A 19,745-nucleotide genomic window follows, 5' to 3' on the forward strand; every position below is an offset into this window, starting at 1 on the left:
CAAAGGGGTTGTGTCAGCCCTGGGCAGAGGTCTTCTTCCTGCCTCAGAGGCTGCCTTTGTCACAATTCACTCTAGTTCCTGGAGCAGAGGTTTGCCTGGAGAGCTGGAAAGCATGTCAGTTATTGGATGTGTTAAGCTACAAATATCCATTTCATATTCCTGGTGTGACCTATCACCTAGCTCTTCTTGTAGCTTCCAGGGTTTTAGACAGTCTAAACCTTCCTCTTGTCTATCAACAGCATCCAACTTTTTGTTCTTTGAAGTTTCTGAGTGTTGTGCTGTTTTAACAGGGGGCAGGGTGGAGGGGTTTAGATCTGCTCCAGGGAACTCTGTGTTGACAGTCTGCATGTCTACATTCCACAAGGCAGGAGAAGAGGCAGGGATGCCAGCAAGTTCCTTCTCAAAGTACCTGCAGTTGCCTTGGGTAGTTGGTAGAACCAAATTAATTAGTGGTTTGGCTGCTTTGCATATTGCCACTAAAGTCTCTCTCAGATCATCCAGTTTTTTAATGTCAGCTTGTTCCAAGACTGACAGGGCACTGAAAGAGTTAATCAGGTTTCCTTCCAGAGGATCATTTATGCACGGTCTTGCTGTAGGTAGCAGAGTTTGGTTACCTGGGCAGTCTTCTCTCAGAGGCAGGATTTGTAAGATGTCCTTAAGGTTATCTGAAATTGGGTTATCACATTTGTTCTTTAAAGTGACAGTACTCTCTGGGCCAGGTTGGATTAGGAGTGGCTGAGTTCTTTTGAATGAAACACATGTACTGGGAGAATTGAAAAAAATGTGCAGGAAGGACCTACCTTAAACAACATGCTAGAGATTGTGGATTGCCTGAATGTAAGTAAAATTCATTCACAGCCTCTGCTGGATGGGAGCCATTCATTCTTTTGCAAATCAATCAGCTGCATTTTGCCGCTTAGTAGCTGGCTTAAGGATAAGATACTGCAATTACTTTTTTTGATCCCCATCGTCCTCTATTTGCTCTGTTATTTGATATTTGTATGCTGTAAGTAATATTTGTGATTTATATGCCTCTCTCCCTTAGTTGCAAGACCACTAGGCACCTGCTTCTCACCCTTCTCTGCATGAGTGGTCAACTGTCTCTGATCGTTACTCTCTCTCTTCCTTGATATAGGGGTAAGGTTGCCCATGACTTCCCTGCTGGCTGCTTTTATGGCACATATTGTACAGGGGATCTGTGTTTTAACAGTGTTGTCATTTGATTGGTTTTCAATAAGCTTTACAAAGGCTTCTTTTAAAGAGTTTACTTTGTTTTTATGGACAATTCAAAGATAGAGACACCAGTCTGTGATGCCAACAGACTCTGTCTGGTTAGAGAGTCAGTTATATTTTCATTCTTTAGGTTTATCAAGTTTGTATTCACACCCCCATCCTGCAAAAGCTGTGCAGCTGCTGAGCAGGTAGCAGCAGGTGTTCGTGGGGGACATCCTCTTCCATAGGAGAGGAGAGATCTGTAAGTTGTTGGCTTTGATCTCTGCTTGTAAATCCCACTCAAATGCATCATATCCATCAGAGAGATTGGAGGGGACTGGATTACTTACAGAAGATGACTACCTGCTTGTTAGGTAACTCTTGATTCTCAGCTGTTTTATGGGCTTGGATGAAGCTTGTGTTGCAGAATGTATACAGCATCTCTTTTTTCTTTTTCCCATGATGATTAGTGATGTCCCAGAGTTTTTCCCTATTCTCTCTATACATTTAGGGTCCCGCTAGAGCAGCACAAGGCTGCCCCATTGGAAACATGAGTGGAGAGGTAAATGTAAAATAAAATGATATTCAAAGCTGATATTCAAAACAATAGATTAAGAAAAAGGATGATAAAAAGTAAACTTTAGGAAGACCTGTTTACAGCAGTTGCTACCTCATCACCATCTTGGTCCCTCCCCAATTTTCTCAGCATAACAAGTAAACTAAGAGCTCTACTTGTTCCCTTCCAAACAAGCCAGATTTGGTAGCTTCTGGTCTCCAAGTTATTTTTGAGAGGCAAACCAGAGGTCCCAATTCACACATCATGCTAAATAAATTACAGACGCTTCACATTTATTTAGTTACTCTCATCCAATCATTATTATGAACACAGCCAACTGTGGCATATTCCATAAACTATAGTTAAGCAAAAATGTGTTGGGTTAAATCATAATTAACACCATCATATATCTAGTACAGTGGTACCTCGGGATACGAATGCCTCTACTAACGAACTGTTCGGGTTACGACCAGCTCCGGCTGCAAAATTTTACCTCAATGTGTGAACTCCGCCTCGGGGTACGGTCATTTTCCCCCGACATGTGGTCCGCGGCCATTTTTCCGCCCGACACGTGGTCCGCGGCCATTTTCCCGCTGCGCCGCATGGCGCCCAGCTGTTTTCCTGCCCCGCCGCGCGGCACCCAGCCGTTTTCCCGCTGCAACGCCCGGCCGTTTTCCCGCCCGACGCGCGGTCCGCGGACGCCAGAACAGATTAACGGTAATTACATTGAACCTTATGGGAAAATTTGCTTCGGGGTGCGACCAAATTTGGAGGGCGGAACGGATTAACCGGATTTACAATGAACCCTATGCGGCGGGTTACGACCAACTCGGGATACGCCCAGAGTCACGGAACGGATTAAGTTCGTATGCCGAGGTATCACTGTATTAGCAAAATGTTGGAACCTACTAGAAAACAGAGTACTATTACCCTGGAGTATATAACACGGAATAATAGATTGAAAGTTATAAGAGGACACATTCTGATTAAATGTTAGAAAATTAAAAGCAGTTTGACAATGGAATTACAATAGGAAGGTGGCAGGCTCCCTTTAACTGGATGTGTTCAAGCAGAGGCTAGATAACTACCTGTCAGAGATGTTTTAATTAGGATTCCTACATAGACCAGAGTATTGGACACAATGGCCATCCCCTCCAAAATTTATGATTCTATAAAGAATTTTTAAAAAATTATTTCTGCTCATAATTATTCTCTTTTATATGCATCACTAAACAGGAACAAAGTTTATATAGCATGCTAAAAATGAACATGTATATTGTCTTACTGATTATGTAATTGATTGTTGTCCATTAAGTATTCTTCTTATCATTTTTGCTGCGCAATCATTTCATAAGTAAATCACTACTGTGGAGTACTGGAATTGTCAGAGCACATCCTGAATGGGAAGCCTTTCTCACAGAAGGTCTGCTGTTATTATAAAATGAGGTAATGCTTTGCCTTTATTGTATTACTACATTGGTTCTGCTGCAATTGTTCCTGTACGTGGTCTAGAGTCCTTGAAATTGAGGCATTTATAAATTTCAGAAATAAATAAATGTGGCACCAGCTGCTTCTGGTCAAGCTGCATTATTCCTCTGTTCCTCTTGGCAGCCTGCTGATGATTTTTAGTGCCATGGGGAGATGCAGAGAAGTAAATGGAGTTAGCAGTTCCTAACAATCTAAAACTGCTGCTGCCCCCCTCCCTTGGGGTCAGCTACTTTAATTCAGGATGGCTTTACCGAAGGACCCTCCAGTACGGAGGCTCAGAAGGCACTCATACAGCTACTACGGCAGTCGCCATGCATGCTGGACTGACTACTGTAGGCTCTGGGCCTGCCATCAGCACAGATTCAGTCAGTACCTTTTGCAGTCTATTTCTTCACAATTTCATCCTCACAATCTCTCCATAACTGTAGACTGTTCCAACAAAATCATCAAGGGGCTCATTACCAGGCTTGCTGAAGTACAGCTCTATGGCATGACGCCACAGAACAAGAGAAGGCAGAAGAAAAAAAACAGTATGAATACAGCCTGCACCCCAATTTTATTTTAAGTTCTTTCTATACTTACCTGTTCATTCTCCATCCTGCAGCATTTATGATTCAGCACTCCGTAGTCCCCAGCATTTCCATGAAGCCTTTTGTAATGAAGGAGCAGTAAATAGCAGTTCCTTTGAGTACCAACATAGCCAAAAAAAGCCTATTTTTTATTGCATTTCGGTTCTCTTACAAGTCTAAATTCCCTTTGTGCTTTAGCCTCTTTACCTTGCTGTCAGGATCTTTGGTATCTGTCTCAGAAAGTAATTCCTTTCCTAGCACAATTCTCAAAGTATCTTTAGCAATTTAATTGAGAAGACAGTGATGGGATTATAGTTATTCCAGCAACTGAATTGTTTCCAGTCTATAAACAATATATTCTAAAGTCATATTTAACTGCCTTTCTGTGAGCCAGCAAACTGACGGATCTTTTCATTCATAAAAAAGCAGCTTGCAGTTGGTTCATGATCAGTACTTGAGCTCGAAGGAAAAGATTTATAGTATATGAAGGATTTATGACTTACATCTATAGTAGCTTTCTTTAGCTATATGATTTTTAAGATTAATGCATAAGGTTCATTTCTAAATGTATGGAATTAAATGTTAAAAGTTTTTGAAAAGATTGCCTTAGATAGATTAAAACTCTATTAAGTTGGTAGGGTAAATTTAATATTATAAAATGAACATCACTCCATGATTGATTGATTGATTGATAGATGCCTTAAGAGGTATTCCAATGTTAATCCCAAATAATTTTTTTCCCAGATAGGTTTTTGAGGAAATCTATAAAGGAAAATAGACTCCCTAGCATTTCATTAGCTAAAGTGAGATGATCTTTGGGGGTGGGGATTAACCTACCAGATTTTCAAAAGTATTATTGGGATATTTTATTGACTATATCTACATGGAATAATTTAGCAGTATCAAGCTTTGTTGGAAAGTTTTTATTTCCATTTAGGTCTTGGCAACTGTTGGGTTGACATATAGTAGAAAGTGTGTTTTGCTTCCAAGATTGCAAGCAGACAGGCATGTTTGGGCCCTGTTGAATCACAGACTGGATTTTGATATTGAGGCCCATAAATATTTAACTTTATGGAAAAACTCTACTTTAAAATTTGGGAGCGGAATCTGGAATACATACTTCAAATCAATTACTTTGCAATGATTATTTTAAGGATTTTTCTCACCGTCAAACAGAATTTTGCTTCCTTAATTCACAACAGTGGCAATATATATACAGGTAGTCCTAACACCAGTAATTGGGACCAGAATTTCCGTCGCTAAGCGATGCAGCCGTAAAGCACAATGTCACATGACCACATCGCTTAGTGACAGCAATCCTGGCAGTCCCTGCTGCCATCATTAAGCAACGATCGTTGGTCATTAAGGACCTCTTTGTAACTTTGCCAGCTTCCAACAAGCAAAGTCAATGGGAAAGCCTGCAGGAAGTCACAAGTCCCGGGCGGCTCGTAAGCGAGCCAGTGAGTGGGTGACTGCCGCATGGCTGGGCAGGGAGTGGCTCCCCAGCAGGGAGTGGCCGTTGCCAGGTATGGGAGGACGTGCTAGTGGCTGGGCGGTGGGTAGCTGCTACCGGATGTGGGAGGGTGTGCAGGTGGCTAGCACAGGCAGACAAGCAGGCAGAAGGTTGCTGCAGGTATGGAGTACGAGAAAAAAAGTGGCAGGAACAACTTTCAGGAGTCAGCGTCTCACTTGTGGAGTGCCATAGGGCTCAATGCTCTTGCCCCATTTAACAGTTACATGAAACAGCTAGGTGAGGCTATCTGTCATCAGGGTGTAGATGATACCCAACAATGGATCTCAATCCTGGGTCAACCAAGTGATGCTGTTGAGGTCTTGTCCCAGTGTCTGGAGACTGTGGACTTGGATAGGGAGAAACAGACTCAGGCTCATTCCTGACAAAACTGAGTGGCTGCAGAAAGTTTAACATTCAGAAAAACAAAATGTCCTTACAAAAGCAGCCAGGCAAACCACTGAAGAACCCTTTTTTGTAATTCTGTTTATGGTACTCTTAAAACCAGTTTGACACAATATTCCTTGTATTTGGAATTTTTTCACTGATGTTTCTATTGGGACTTCTCATCTGCAGTAATGGAATAGCATCTCCCTTACAAGACCAGCTCAGCTATGCTACTTTTTGATTCTTCACTAAAATAATGAAAGTATGGCCTAGTTTTATCTTTTCAGATGTTATTACTTAGAAAGCCTGAAATTGCTTATATTGTATTTAAATCACACTGTGTAGAACTTTCTTTAAACATTTATATCTGTTTATCTATCTACCTAAGTTTAAAAATATTCTTTAAGAGCTGTCCTCAGAGACCAACAAAGAATCAAGTTTAGCCAATTGAGAACTATACCAGGCTTCCAATTATTTTGTATCAAGCTGCTTTCAGCATACCAAAGAGAACCCCCTAATGGCCAATTAAGTCGGCATGAAAGCTCCTTTGCATCAATGAGACAGTATGCATTTGACAAGTTGATCTCTAGCATCCAGACTTCCATCTTTAAAATATTTTTGGAGCAATCTTTCCCAATATGATGCCTTACGGATATTTTAAACTACCTTCCCAGAGCTGCCAGTCGGCATGGCCAAGATGTTGGAGTTCTGGGAATTATAGCTCATTACATGAGGAAACTATCAAATTGGATAAAATTATCTTAGTGTATCAAAGCATTTATTTTTGTTTCCATGTGGAACAGAAAGACCTATTTTATTCAGTGTCAAAATTCTTGATCTGAAGGAATGAATATATAAGCCTATCATTTTTTAGATTTATCCGTTTGATAGGCCTGTTGTAAGAATAAAATAATATCACATGTATATATCACCCTTAGGTCTTTCAATGAAGAGTAAGATTATTTTTCCCTAAAACTAATGTTCCTTGCTATTAGAATTATTTTTCTGAAATAGTTACCAATGAAAAATATTCCACTCAGCTTTTTTTTTTAAAGAATTTAAAATTTTTTTGCAGCATTTCTCTTCCTTCAGTTTCATTTTTCCTTCAAATATTTAACACTGCTTTCCATAAGAGTATGGGTAGGGGAACCAGAACAGTTGATATAAGATTAAAGAGGAAATCACACTCTGAATTCTACCTCAGGTTCTCTGAGGTTCAGGACTTCAAAGTAACTCCTGATGTTCTCCTTGAAAATGGTGGACATACACTCAAGATCATATTGTGGAAAGTAGTTGGCTTTGTTCTGCTTTAGCTTGGCTTGGAACTTGCATATGAGAAATTTGTGATCTGTTCCACAGTCAGCCCCTGATTGTGTTTTTGCTGTTACAATTCTACTCTTCCACTTCATTCTACCAATAATATAGCTAATTTGATTTCTACGGATTGGCAAAACTTGTCACTTTCCTGCTTCATTTCCCTTTCCTAGGTCATACATTCCATTCCATCTTCCTCCTTAGAACTTCCAAAACTTGGCATTCCAGTTACCAACCACAAGCAGCATATCCATGTTATGTCAATTTCAGACTGAATCTGACCCCAAAACTCAACCATCTCCTCTCTGCATCAGTGATTGGAACACAAACTTGTATAACTGCTATATTAAAGGACTTTCTTCATAGTCTAATTGATAGTATTTGGTCATTGATTGCACTTTACCCAAGTATTGTACTTGCTGTATCCTTCCTATAAAACCAACACTGTTCCTTCTTTGTTTGTGTCCTGAGTAGTGAGCAATATGATCTTCTGAAATTGTCCAATTCTAGTCCATTTCAATTTGTTGATACCCAAAATGTCAATGTATAATCAATTCATGTAATCTTACACTGCGCTGAGCTTTCTCAAGTTCATGTGTCTTATGTTCCATGTTCCCACTGTGAATCAATCTTTGCAGATTCAGATTTTCTTTTCCTACATGATAGCATCAGCAAGTAGATGTCCCAACTGGCTACATCATGAACATTATTAGTACTCCAAAAGATTTTGAAAAAATGTGAAACCTCTCTGGAGAAGGCTCTAAAGGTGGAAGAAAAGAGAAGAAGAGGATGACCAGCAGCAAGGTGCATGGACTCAGTCACACTGGCAATGAGTGTACTGTTGTAAGACCTGAAAGATCAAGTTAGGGACAGATCATCATGGAGAAAATTTATCTAGGTGTTGCTAAGAATCAACAATGACTTGATGGCACGTAATCAATCAAAACTCCAAAAGATTCTCAGCTCTTCCTCAGTAGCATGCTGAGGGCCATCTGACCCGAGGGGCCCATCATCCGGCACTATATTGTCAGTCACTTTATATTGTCCATCCATGTGGTTTTCTAGATAATTAACAGGAGTGGTTACCACTGTCTTCTCCCACGCAGTATGAAATGATCTCTTTGCCATTGTCCTATAGTGATCATCTGCCACCAGCATATTCCTATATTGCTGCTACCTATTACAGGTATTTGCTTGTTATAGCTGGGCAGCTGGGATGACCTCCACACCTTGGTGATCCTTATGGCATTATATACTCTTGGCTCCCAATGTTTTTCACTCATCCCTCCCAGAAAACCCCACCCCCTGCCACAATGGGGGGAGGGGAATTAACTATAGTTTTCAATTATATATAAGGTGGGACCAACAAAAGATACACCAATGATGACCTAAGATTTAAATTCTCCTACCCTCTTTTAGAGAGATGTGGGGGCATATCATTATTCTCTTTCTCCTGAATATCCTAGAGTGTCCTTAGTTGGATGTATAACTATATGAATCCAATGTGGAAAAGGTGCTTTGGAGAGGACAAGCACATGCTCACTGCATCATTCAGCATCTCCTTAAATAACCTGAAGCTTTTCTTAGGCTTAATAATCCCCCAAAATCCCACATTTGAATTAAAGAGGGTGCTGCCTTTGTAGATTGAAAGGTAGCTTTGATTTGATTTATAGGGAGACACTGCAGAGAAATAAATAACAAAGCTTTTGGTCATTGTCTTAATAGATTTTGATGATCCGTGAAAATATATACATGTGAATCAGATGTACGCTAAGGAAAGTTTCACAACCCCAATTCCCACCAAAAGGGAAGTTAAACAAGATTGAAGCTTTCGCTACTTAATCAATGTCTTATTCCAAACCTTAACCAAGAGTGAATTTTATCCTCCAGCATTAATTAATAATGCAAAAATGGTCTCCATAAATGGAATATTAACAGCAATTATGTTAGGCAAATTAAGTCTTTTAAATACTCAGGAACTGTTCTTTCAATATTTTAATGCTTGGAAGGAGCAAAATAATCCTATTTCATCTTGCACACAAAAAAATCCAGTGAAATAATTAAGTTCGCTAACCACCATGGAAATAATTATGTTCCCAATACAATTATCTCATTCAGGGCCAAATTACTGAGCTGCACACTTTACGGTGTGCAAATGTGTGTCTTTAAGAAGTGAAAGATTTAATGGTCATTAATTCAAGTTTTTAGGAATAATGTTCGTTATTGTGTATCAAACATAATTCTGAGGGTGGAGCTTGCTTGCATATCAATAGAGACCTGAAGAAGAATCTGCCAATTAAAATATTGGTTAACATTAATTTTGGGGGAGATCTTTAACACAGTTAATCCTTGTTGACAACTTTGATTCTCCATACAAAAACACCATAGCTTCAGACTTAACAAAACTTGAACTGAGAATCTACAGTAGGTTATCACTATAGCGTTAGAAGGCTTTACAGAGATCAAGCAACATGTCCCTGATTTAAGCTTACAGAAGGAGAGCATAACTTCTCATCACAGTAATACTGATCTTTGGAATAGACCTTTTTTCTATTTCTAAGCATTTATATAACATCTCTACTACTCAGAGAAGAGCAGTTACTCTTAATGCTCTACAACAATAGTTCTGAAAGATTTGTTCCTTTTCCATATTGAATGTGCTCCCCAATGGAAGGCATAGTTGAATAAACACCGCATATTTTGTTCATTTGTCCACTGTATCGTATATGGTACTCTAAAGTAATATCACCCCACCTTACCCATCACTCTAGCAGCTCTATCAAAAAGTATGTGTTCTTATTAATGAATTAATCTGCAGAAATCTCAAAAAAGGTTGTAAAATATTGTTCAAACTGTTAGTTGAAAGGAAAATTTGGGTATAAATAAAATTTGACGGATTACTTTTCATGATATAAAGCAAATAGGCACAAAGGTTACCTTTTAATATTTTAGTTTTGTTATGTGTTGCTGTTTGTATTATATGAAATTTTGATCCTTAATTCAAACACTTATTTTTCTAGGGTTGCACAGTTACCTTGCAAATTCAAGAAAAGCCAGAGTCTCTTTAAGGAAACACTGAAAGATGTAGTGATACCCCCTCCAAAGAATCTTTTCCAAGAGTCAGGGTCATCTAGTATTTTAAGGTTTTTGCCTAGAAAAGTGTAACTATTTTTGAATTCAGGCACTCATTAAGTTCACGAGACTCTGGCTAAATTTTAAAAGTTAAGCAAGATTGGACATAGTTCATATCTGGATGGGAAATCACCAGGAACTCTCAGAGCTATACGTAGGCTAAGAAGTTGAAAAAATATCCCAGAAGGAGAGAACTGCGCCCCAGTCACATGCATTTTTTTCCATGAAGTCACCAGAAATCACACTTATCTCAAAGAGATATTCCTTAAACTCCACATGTGGCTTTCAGGCAAACCTTGTGACTTATCTTGACAGTTATTTAATTCATGATATTTTTCTCAATAATTTTCCTGCCCCTATTCAGATCCTAGTCAAATGCCTCAAATGTGTTTGATGCTCAAAGACAGAAAATATTAATGCTGCATAATGGGAAATAGCTGAGAAGGATTTTTCAGGTTAGTATGGCCTATTCTGGCATTGTTTTTCCTGTAAAACTGTACCCTCTGTTATCAATCTCTTACGTAAATGAACTCTATATAGGTACAGCACAATGAACCTTATTTGAATAAACAATTGAAAGATTCCTTTGTATCTCTCTAGCCCCAACTTTTAAGATTCTCAGTACTATCTGCCTAATTCCGATCGTCAACATTGCCAAGGAGACAGTCAACAAGTTCAGTAGTAGTCTGTACAAAGCAACAAGAATTGATGACTGATTTTCCAAATGCAGTTCCTCTCATTTTTTCTGAATGATATTATTTTCATTTAATGTTTTGCTCTACTTCAGCTAATTCCTCGTCACAGTGTCTGAGTTAATGTCCACCACACTAATTTGAACATTTTGATATGTAAGTTTTAGAAAAAGCAATTCCTCTTAGGAACAAATCTGTGAGTAAGTAAGTATAAGCCACTGAGTGCCTTTCCCAAGATGCTCTACTGCCAATGTTAAAAGGCTGTATTCCATACATATGTCTGAAAACTGTGCTAATTTAGGCATGTGTCTGGAGAGCCTATGTGACAACCGTTACATTTTCCTCAGGTTCTCATTGCAGTATAATTTCTCATTGTTTTTAACAGAAGTATTGCACTTATTGTATGCCACCCACAGTCTTCTTGAAGTTGGGTAGCCTTAACAAATCCAATAAAATAGATAAATAAATTACTCCAGTGCTTCTTTGTCACCATTTATTGTCCAAGCCAATGATTTTATGTCAGTCTTTTCCAACATACCTTTTCCAGCATAAATTCAAAATCATATTGACATTTATTATTTTGTAATACACTCAATTCTTTGAATTACTTAGTATGAGTGAGAAGCATAACGAAGACTAATTAATAAGCAGACATACCATTTTATTCCCTGTCACATGTGCTTTTGGGGTTTATGGAACCTGTAATGTGTCATGGTAGTCACTTTAAAGCTTTTGGTTAACATAAAACATAAAACTAAACGTTAAAGAGAGCAGCATGCAACTGGGGGAGGGGGAAGAGAACAAGATAGCAGTGCATGAACTCTTTAATTGGGTTTTTGGCTTTACCGCATCATGAAAATGCAGCCAATATTTTCTAACAGATGAAAGAGCTGTTAACTAGTCTTGTTTCAATAAAATTGGTAGATCATGACAAAGCAGGCAATGTTATAGCTATAAATATATACTTGCTACCAAAAATCATTGTGGCATGTTGATTAGCTGTCAGCTCACAGCAATGGCCATTTTGTAAAGGTCTTAGATTTTTTTAAAAACTCCATTACTATTTTAAAAAACAAAGGTACTTAGATTAACTTTTAAAAATATGTTATATTATAATGTACTTATCATTCCTATTCAGAAACTATCTCACCCATTCTTAAAATGAAAACATACTTTTAGAGAAGATTACGTAGCCAAGCAGAAAAACATATTATTTTATTCCATAATACCAACTTTAAAGATTTTCAGTTTTTATTCATATATGACAAGTTAAAAATGTGCCTGCAATCATACTACGTCACATTATTTATGGTGACAAAATGAAATGACTTACTAAATATTTACACAGAATATCAGCCTCTTGAGAATTCTGGATTTAAAATGGTGTGTAAAACTCAGCCTGTTATGTACTTCTGTTTTTATGTACACTTTTTACTGCATTAAAACAACAGCAGTAAAATGAAAGGGTAATTGTGTGTGTTTTCTTTTGTTTCAGTGTGGTGCTGGTAGGTTTATGGTCCATATTTTGCTGCTCAGGTTGGTTGTGTTACTTTTATGTTTGGTCTATTTTAATTGTAAGTCACCCAGAGTCATTCAGGAGTCAGGCAGCATCAAAATTTGATAAATAAACAAATTGTCATTGTATCAAATCCATATTAATGCTTTGCTTCATTGTTTCCAGAGTTCTACCATTGTATAAAATCTTCCATTGGTAACAATCCAAAACTTTTGCAGGAAATGATATGTTACAGTTAATTCCAAGTGTTTCTGCAATAGGAATAGTTAAGAAAATAATATCAGCAACACCACTGTATTAAAAGCAGAAACTCTAAGTTTATATTCTTCTCTACAAAATCAAAACAAGCAGCTTTATGTTTACTTTCATTATATGAAATCCTGTTTTCCACTAATATCTAGCAGTGTTATGGCATGCAAATTTTAGCAAAAAAAAAAAAGTTAAAAATAGAAAAGGGTGTGAACTTGGGTCTTCCATAACTAGAGAAGCTACAAAAATGGAAAAAAAAATGATTTCAGATACTTATACATGCACACATTTAAAAGAGCTTGAAAAAAGTGATCTGCAACTAATCTTACATAAGAGTTTAACACGAGCAAACATCTACTTATTCTAAGAAGCATTTTAATGAACAGGATGACTGTAAATATATGCTAAGCTCATTTTTAGGTAATGTGACCATTATCTGCCTGATGATTAAGTTTTTCAAGATCAGTCAAGATGGTAAAATTTAGGTAGATGTAGAAAACTTCACAGTAAGGATGGAGAACTATGGTTTCCCAGGGTACTAATATGTTGACAGATGCCACCAAATTTGTTACTTTTGTTATTTTTGTGGAGGCAGGTGAATATCTGGTTTGGGGAAATGGATATGGTCTTGGGAGAATTTTGTGATTAAAAAAAAAAAAAGCATCTTAGACCAAATGTGGTTCAGAAATCTCTCTATCTGAAGCACAAGAATGCTTCCAATACAAGAACACATTATAGTTTAGATCAGTCTTATAAATATGCCCATGTTTGGGCTTGTTTTTTGTCTCTGTTGTTTTGGACTAACTAGACTAACTAGTTAAGAAAGTCGCAAAGAAAGGACAAAGAACTATTTCCTCACATAGTTATTGAATGCAGAGGATGAGCTGCAATGAAGATCCATTAGATTAAGATTGGGAAATTGTGCTAACATACCCTTTGTAATAACTCCTAGTTGTATATATTATACTTCCCATATTATATTTACTTTTATATATGTTTATATCTAACAAAATACTAGTCATTATAATATAAATTATTAAGACTATATTCAATTTTGATTAAGGAGCTCATTTAGTTTGTGATAGAAATGTATTTTAATACTAATTGGAACTTGTAACTTCAATTCTATATTACTTTTGGTGGCTTATCACTTTTAGACTCATTGTGTTTACTTGTATAGAATTGCCACTTGTACTGGTCGGAGACCTTAATAAACTGAACTGAACTGAATGCAGAGGAAGAAGAGGGGGTATCATTCGTCTAGTAGCTTCTTTTCACCTGCTAGTTACAGAGAAGAGACAGTGTGCCCATTAATCCTCTGGCAACCTGCTTACTTGCCAATATGCAATTTTATGTGCTTCTCTGTATATGCATTTCTTCTTGCCTATGTCTACTAAGTGAACACCTAACAGCAAGAATGTATTAGATACTACCTGTGATGGAATGGAATTATGAAGGCCAGACTCAGGGAGAAAAACATTTTCCTTCATCTCCTGAGGCGGGAGGGAGAGATAAGAGGATGAGACTGGTACCTCCCTGAGGAATTCACAATGTTGTGGCTGGGAGCTGGGGTTTCAGTCTGGGAAGATTCTTGCTAGAGGTTGTAGCTAATAAACATTGCTGGACTGAATTTACATGGTCTCTTGGAGTTCCTTGGGCTGGGCCTGACATCAAAATGTTTTTCTCCCTGAGTCTGGCCTTCCTAATTCCATTCCATCACACTACCATATTCAGGCAGTCCTCAGTTTAAGAACAAGTTCCATTCCCAAGGTCTGTCCTTAAATCAAATTTGTACGTCAACTGGAACAGTATTATTGTACAATACTGTATAAGTAGTATTGTGTAATTAACTTGAACCATTGTACAGTTAACTTGAATCATTGTGTATTTAACTCAAATTTTGCTACAATAGGCTCCATTCTTAATTATGGGTCATCTGTAATCTGGGCATTCCTAATCTGGGGATTACCTGTACAACAAAGCAGGAATAGATAATCAGTGGCCTGCACACAAATGGGGTGCTGGGTAGCCTCTGGTATCCCATTTGCAGCTCTCAGAGGGTAGGGAAAAATATTTTTAAGCTCACAGAACTCTAAGGCACACGATTGTGCCTTGTATCACCCAAAGCCCAAAAAGGATCCAAATGTTTGCCTCTTCTAGTCCAGTGACAACATAACATCACCAGGCTTGCCCTCTGAAGCCCAGAGACAAAGCATAAGGAAAAATTAACATAGCCATGTTAATAATGATGTAATAAAACCCTCAACTGTCTTGGTGAAACAGCAGCGCTTAACCTTTTCGCACTGGATACTTTTTGCAAAATGTCTTCTGCCTCCAACCAATTTTTCTCCTTTGGGTGAAAATATAAATCTGGAACCAAGTCAGACAAAAAGGAACTATTTTCAATAGGAAAAAGTGACAAGCAGAAAGGAGGATAACTATTTGTTATAGTGGACTTGTCAACACTGATCTCCTATAGCTATTTTAATGAAAGTTATGGCTTGTTCCATGTAAAGTTTAAACTTGCTTCTAAAAAGCAACCCATGATTTTAACTATAGGTAGTCCTCGTTTAGCGACCACAATTGGGACTGGCAGCTTTGTTGTTAAGTGGGAAATCACATGGCCATGACTGTATTTACCCCACTCCTCCACCCTTTGGAATGCTCATTCCAATGCTGGGATAATTAGCAAGAACAGAATATTTGTATTTACATTCACTGTAGAGGAAGGGATTACAAGAGAGTAAGCAGGTTCACAATGGGGAATACACATCAAAAGCAATATGCTGGTGCCAGCACCCATGAGTATGCTATGCAAACAGCCTGGCATATTCCCCATTGTGTGCCTGCTTACTCTCTTGTAATCCCTTCCCTCACTTTCTGGAGTGGGGGGGAAAGCAATTTCTGTAGGTAATTCTCCTGTGCCTGAACTGTATTTTTCTCTCCTACTTGCAGAGCAGAGAGTTTGGAGAGGAAGGGATTACAAGAGAGTAAGCAGGGACACAAGCACGCAAACTAATGGTGATTATGTGACTGAGGGATGTTGCAAAGATTGTAAATACAGGCATCGATCATTAAGTATTTTTTCAACACCATCATAACTCAAACAGTCGTTGAACGAGACAGTTGGTAAGCGAGGTCTACCTGTATATGCCACATGCAAAATCATATGAAAAAGCCCAGGATATGTATTTATATAGTGGATACATTTAAATATATGTCTATATTGCAAAACAGTTGTGGACAATTTGAAGAATGAAAAACTTTTTCAGTCATGTTTTTCTCTGAGCAGAGCGCTATCCCTGAATTACTTTTCTTTCCAGGTGTGTATTAAGTTATATAAGGTCATGAACAGTAGTATCCTTACATTGGAAGATAAAAGACTACATGCTATCCTTAAATAAACCTGAAAATAAATACTAAGAAATCCAATATTGCAGTGCTCAATGAGTTGTGCAACTTCAGTATGTCATCTCTGTGATACAGTCTGTACTAAAATATTTTGTAAAAATGAGCCTCAGGGTTTTGGGATTAGCACTCACTGTCTAGAATTTATTCCAACACAAAATAATTTTTTTTCTCATAAAACATTATCTGTTCTGTGAATATTTTTTCCAAATGATGTTATATATAGAAGAGTTGATTTCTCAATTCTTACATTAACAGTTCATTTCTTCAAGATAGGATAATGATTTCTCAACCCAAGTACTGTTCAAAATATATTATGTTTCAAAAAAACAATGTATTGACGCAAGATTCTTAGACCAAGAGATGGCCTAAAAGTTTAAAACAAGGATAGACAACTTTTGGGGGGCCAGTAGTGCATTTAGAATTTTGACAGCATGGATCAGTATATTCAAAAAATGGCTAATTATGATGGATACACAAAACTCCCATTTACCAGAAGGCAAATTAATCTTGCAAAGAAGCACAGATCCATGCAGTTCAGGTTTTTTCTTCCTAGCATTTTCCCGCAGGTGTAGGGTCCACTTTTTTTGGATCAACTGAATGTTGATCCGTTTGTTGCAACAGGAACATATTAACAGGCTTATTGCTCAAGCCTGATGTTGTGGGCTGAGAGTGTGTGACTGGCCCAAAGTCACCCAGCCGGCTTTCATGCCCAAGGCGGGACTAGAACTCATGGTCTCCTGGTTTCTAGCCTGGTGCCTTAATCACTAGACCAAACTGGCTCTCAGATCCATGCAGTTCAGTATCTTTTAATAATTCTAGCAGCTGTTCTTGAAGGATCCCTGTAGCCCACTAATGGTCTGCTAACTATCTTCTTCGTGTTAGAATATAGGGTTTACAAACAAAGTCTAGCCATTAAGCCAGGAGTTACACCAGATACTGAGAGATAGGAGATACTAAGGAGGCATAATCCATACATGGCTATATACATGATTATGTATGGTTCTGTCTCAGAATAAGGTTATGATCTGAAATAAAGTCGTCTCCCTGTTCATCCAAAAGCTTTCTGTGTATCTTCAACCCAAAAGTCTACAATTTTGTAATATAAGCAACATTTCCTGCTTTGGATCAAATAGTAAGTCATGATTGACAAGTTTGGAATGGGTCTAGTTCAACAGCAGCTGGAATCCTGAAAAAACTTTAATGCATGGTTTAACCACAATTCCTTAGTTCATATAAAATAGGAAACTATGATTAACTGAAGACTTGAATTGAGGGGCCCCAAGAAGACAGGAAAATATGAGGCAAAAAACTTTGGAATTATCTCAGTTAACTAAGCCAGCTTTTCATACTGTAAATTATAATCACTGAATTGGTGCAAGCCTGGGGATTGGGAATATTTAAAACATAGCTTCGATAGCTGGAAATGTTATATTAAAACCTCCCTTGGGCCATTTTTTCAGGAGACAAAAGAACGAGAATTTAATTCTCCTACTTAAGCTGTGCTTTAGAATACCCTCACTACATCCCACCACAAACTAAGTTAGGACAGGTCCCAGTTTCCTTATCAGATACCCTAGATAGAGATTTAAAAGTAGAATAAGACTCAGACAAGTTGGAAAAAGCTTATATTAAGGCACACAAATCTATAGCCTCATACATGTGGTTTCTGGTAGAATGAACATGGTACAGAACAAATTGCATCTTCTGGCAAAACCAATACATTTAAAAATCACTAACAATCGCATTGGCACTCTTCGTACATTCTCAAATGATCTACTAGTGCTATTATATTTGTCTAATATAATACTCTCCATCCAAGCATAATTTTTTCTATGATGTTGTTCTAAAAGCCAGTCAAACTAACATCCATCTTCTAAAAATGGATAATAGAAGTGGAACCCTGAACATCCCAATGAAATGGAAGTCAGCATTTGCAACAAAAAGTCATCCATGAACACTAGTCAAAGAGTAGGGCATTGTATTTGTGACAGCACGCACCCTGTGTTTAACCCAGTCAATTTCCCTCAAAATGAACAAAACATCTGGATTGTTTTACTATAACATCCTTTTACTAACCCAAAACATCTGAGAGAGATACTCCATTTCCTTTTATTTTCTTTCTGTAGATTATGCCTATGTATATGGGTAAATGATTATTACAGGATACATAATTGGGATGACACACATACACCTTTGCTAGAGGATGGTGATTATTCCAATCCTCTGTTTCTATAAGAAAATGCTGTAAACACATTGTGGCTGCTTAGAAAAGAACATTACAGGTAGTTTTCAAATGTGACTTCAGTATAAAACAGCTATAAGCACTGAAAGTGCTGATTTAACTAGTAGTTAAAACCCAGAAGAGATACCGTGTTTGATTTATCTTTGGAATATACCACTCCACATCAAATATTATGCCATAATATACAGTTTTCCAGATATTTTACACCATGAATAAGAGTGATCTGTTCTGAATATAAAACAGGCATTAGAACCTATTGGTAAGCAACCATTCTGATTTTTTTTTCTTGGTTCCAATACCATTATGTTGCAAGAACAGATTGAACATAGCAGGAATAAGTACAAAGTGAACTGCATTCCGTGTACTGTGTATGAACAGTAACAGCAAAGGATATGTGTGTCTATCAGTCATTTCTATAACTGAAAGAGAAACGTCAGCAGCACCTGTTGGATAGCAGGAAGCTAGCACCTTGCTCCTCAGCGGAGGCGTCCCGAGAGGAGGAAAGCGCTCCTTGAACAGGCCTGTCCCTCCAACCGCAGCGGGACCCCGATCCTTCCTCGGTGACCCACCGCGGGCAGCGAAGAGAAGCCGAAGCTTGCCAGGCTCCCGGCAGGGAAGTCAGAGCATCTCCCCCCACCCCCACCCCCACCCTCGTGCGAGTATCGCTCAGGGCCGGAGCAGCACTTCACGCGCGCGTACACGCGACGCCCGGCTGCCGCTTCTCCCCCCCCCGGCAAGCTAACCGACCCTTCCTTCCTCCGACCGAGTTACCTCTTCGCCGCCGCCTCCATTCGACCCTCCGATTCCGTTTCTGATACTCGCCATATTCCCCGCGGGGTCGCGCCGGCGGAGGCTCTCCGCGCACAATCCGCGTCGAACGGAAAGACGTTCCAAAGTGCTCCTTCGAACTGGAGACTCTCCCCCGCCCCGAAGCCGGCTTTTATAGCCGTCGGAGGACCGGCTCCTCCTCAGCCTGTGCCGGCTCCGGCCGCGTCCTAGCCATCAAAGCGCGAGCCCTCCCATCTGCATATCTGGACCCGCCCCGACTAGCTCAAGCCTTTCATCGCCTTCCAGTCGGCCCCCGGGGCGGTCGCGGCTGGCGCTCTCCTCGGAAGCCGGGCGCGCGGCTGTTTCTCCGCGAAAGCGGCCTGCGATTCAAGGTGTACCGCCGCGGAAGTGGTGCTGGGGGGTTAGTTTGCGCAAGTCCTTTAAGCGCGTCGGGTAGGAGAGAGCCACGTGAGTCCCAGTTCCTTGGATCTCCTCCTTTAAAGGATTTGGAAAAAAAAACCCATCTGGGGGCTAAGAGCGTCGGGGCGCTTATCCGAGAATCCTGTATATTTTGGTAGATTCCGTCTCGGACCACGCTGACCGAGTTTCTCAACAGACGTGAAACAGATCCTAAAGTCGTTTTCCTTAGCGCTATCAGATCTGGGCTGCATAAAGTGCCAATTTGCAGCAGAGAGTTAA

At 39.0% G+C, this 19,745-nt stretch overlaps 1 protein-coding gene across 1 annotated transcript in view; it reads right to left on the reverse strand.

Annotated features, from left to right (window-relative positions):
• Nucleotides 1–19,459, reverse strand: part of TTC39B (tetratricopeptide repeat domain 39B) — a 70,340-nt gene extending 50,881 nt beyond the window's left edge. Inside the window, exon 1 of the mRNA XM_088129932.1 lies at nucleotides 19,050–19,459. Within this exon, the coding sequence (XP_087986058.1) occupies nucleotides 19,050–19,103 (54 nt within the window). The 5' untranslated portion in view covers nucleotides 19,104–19,459. The remainder of the gene's footprint in view (nucleotides 1–19,049) is intronic.
• Nucleotides 19,460–19,745: the final 286 nt, after the last annotated feature.

The sequence above is a fragment of the Python bivittatus genome, unplaced genomic scaffold (genome assembly GCF_059951505.1).
Source record: "Python bivittatus isolate LINGU-HERP-01145 unplaced genomic scaffold, Pbiv_v1 ctg000850_np1212, whole genome shotgun sequence".
Lineage (NCBI taxonomy): Eukaryota > Metazoa > Chordata > Lepidosauria > Squamata > Pythonidae > Python > Python bivittatus.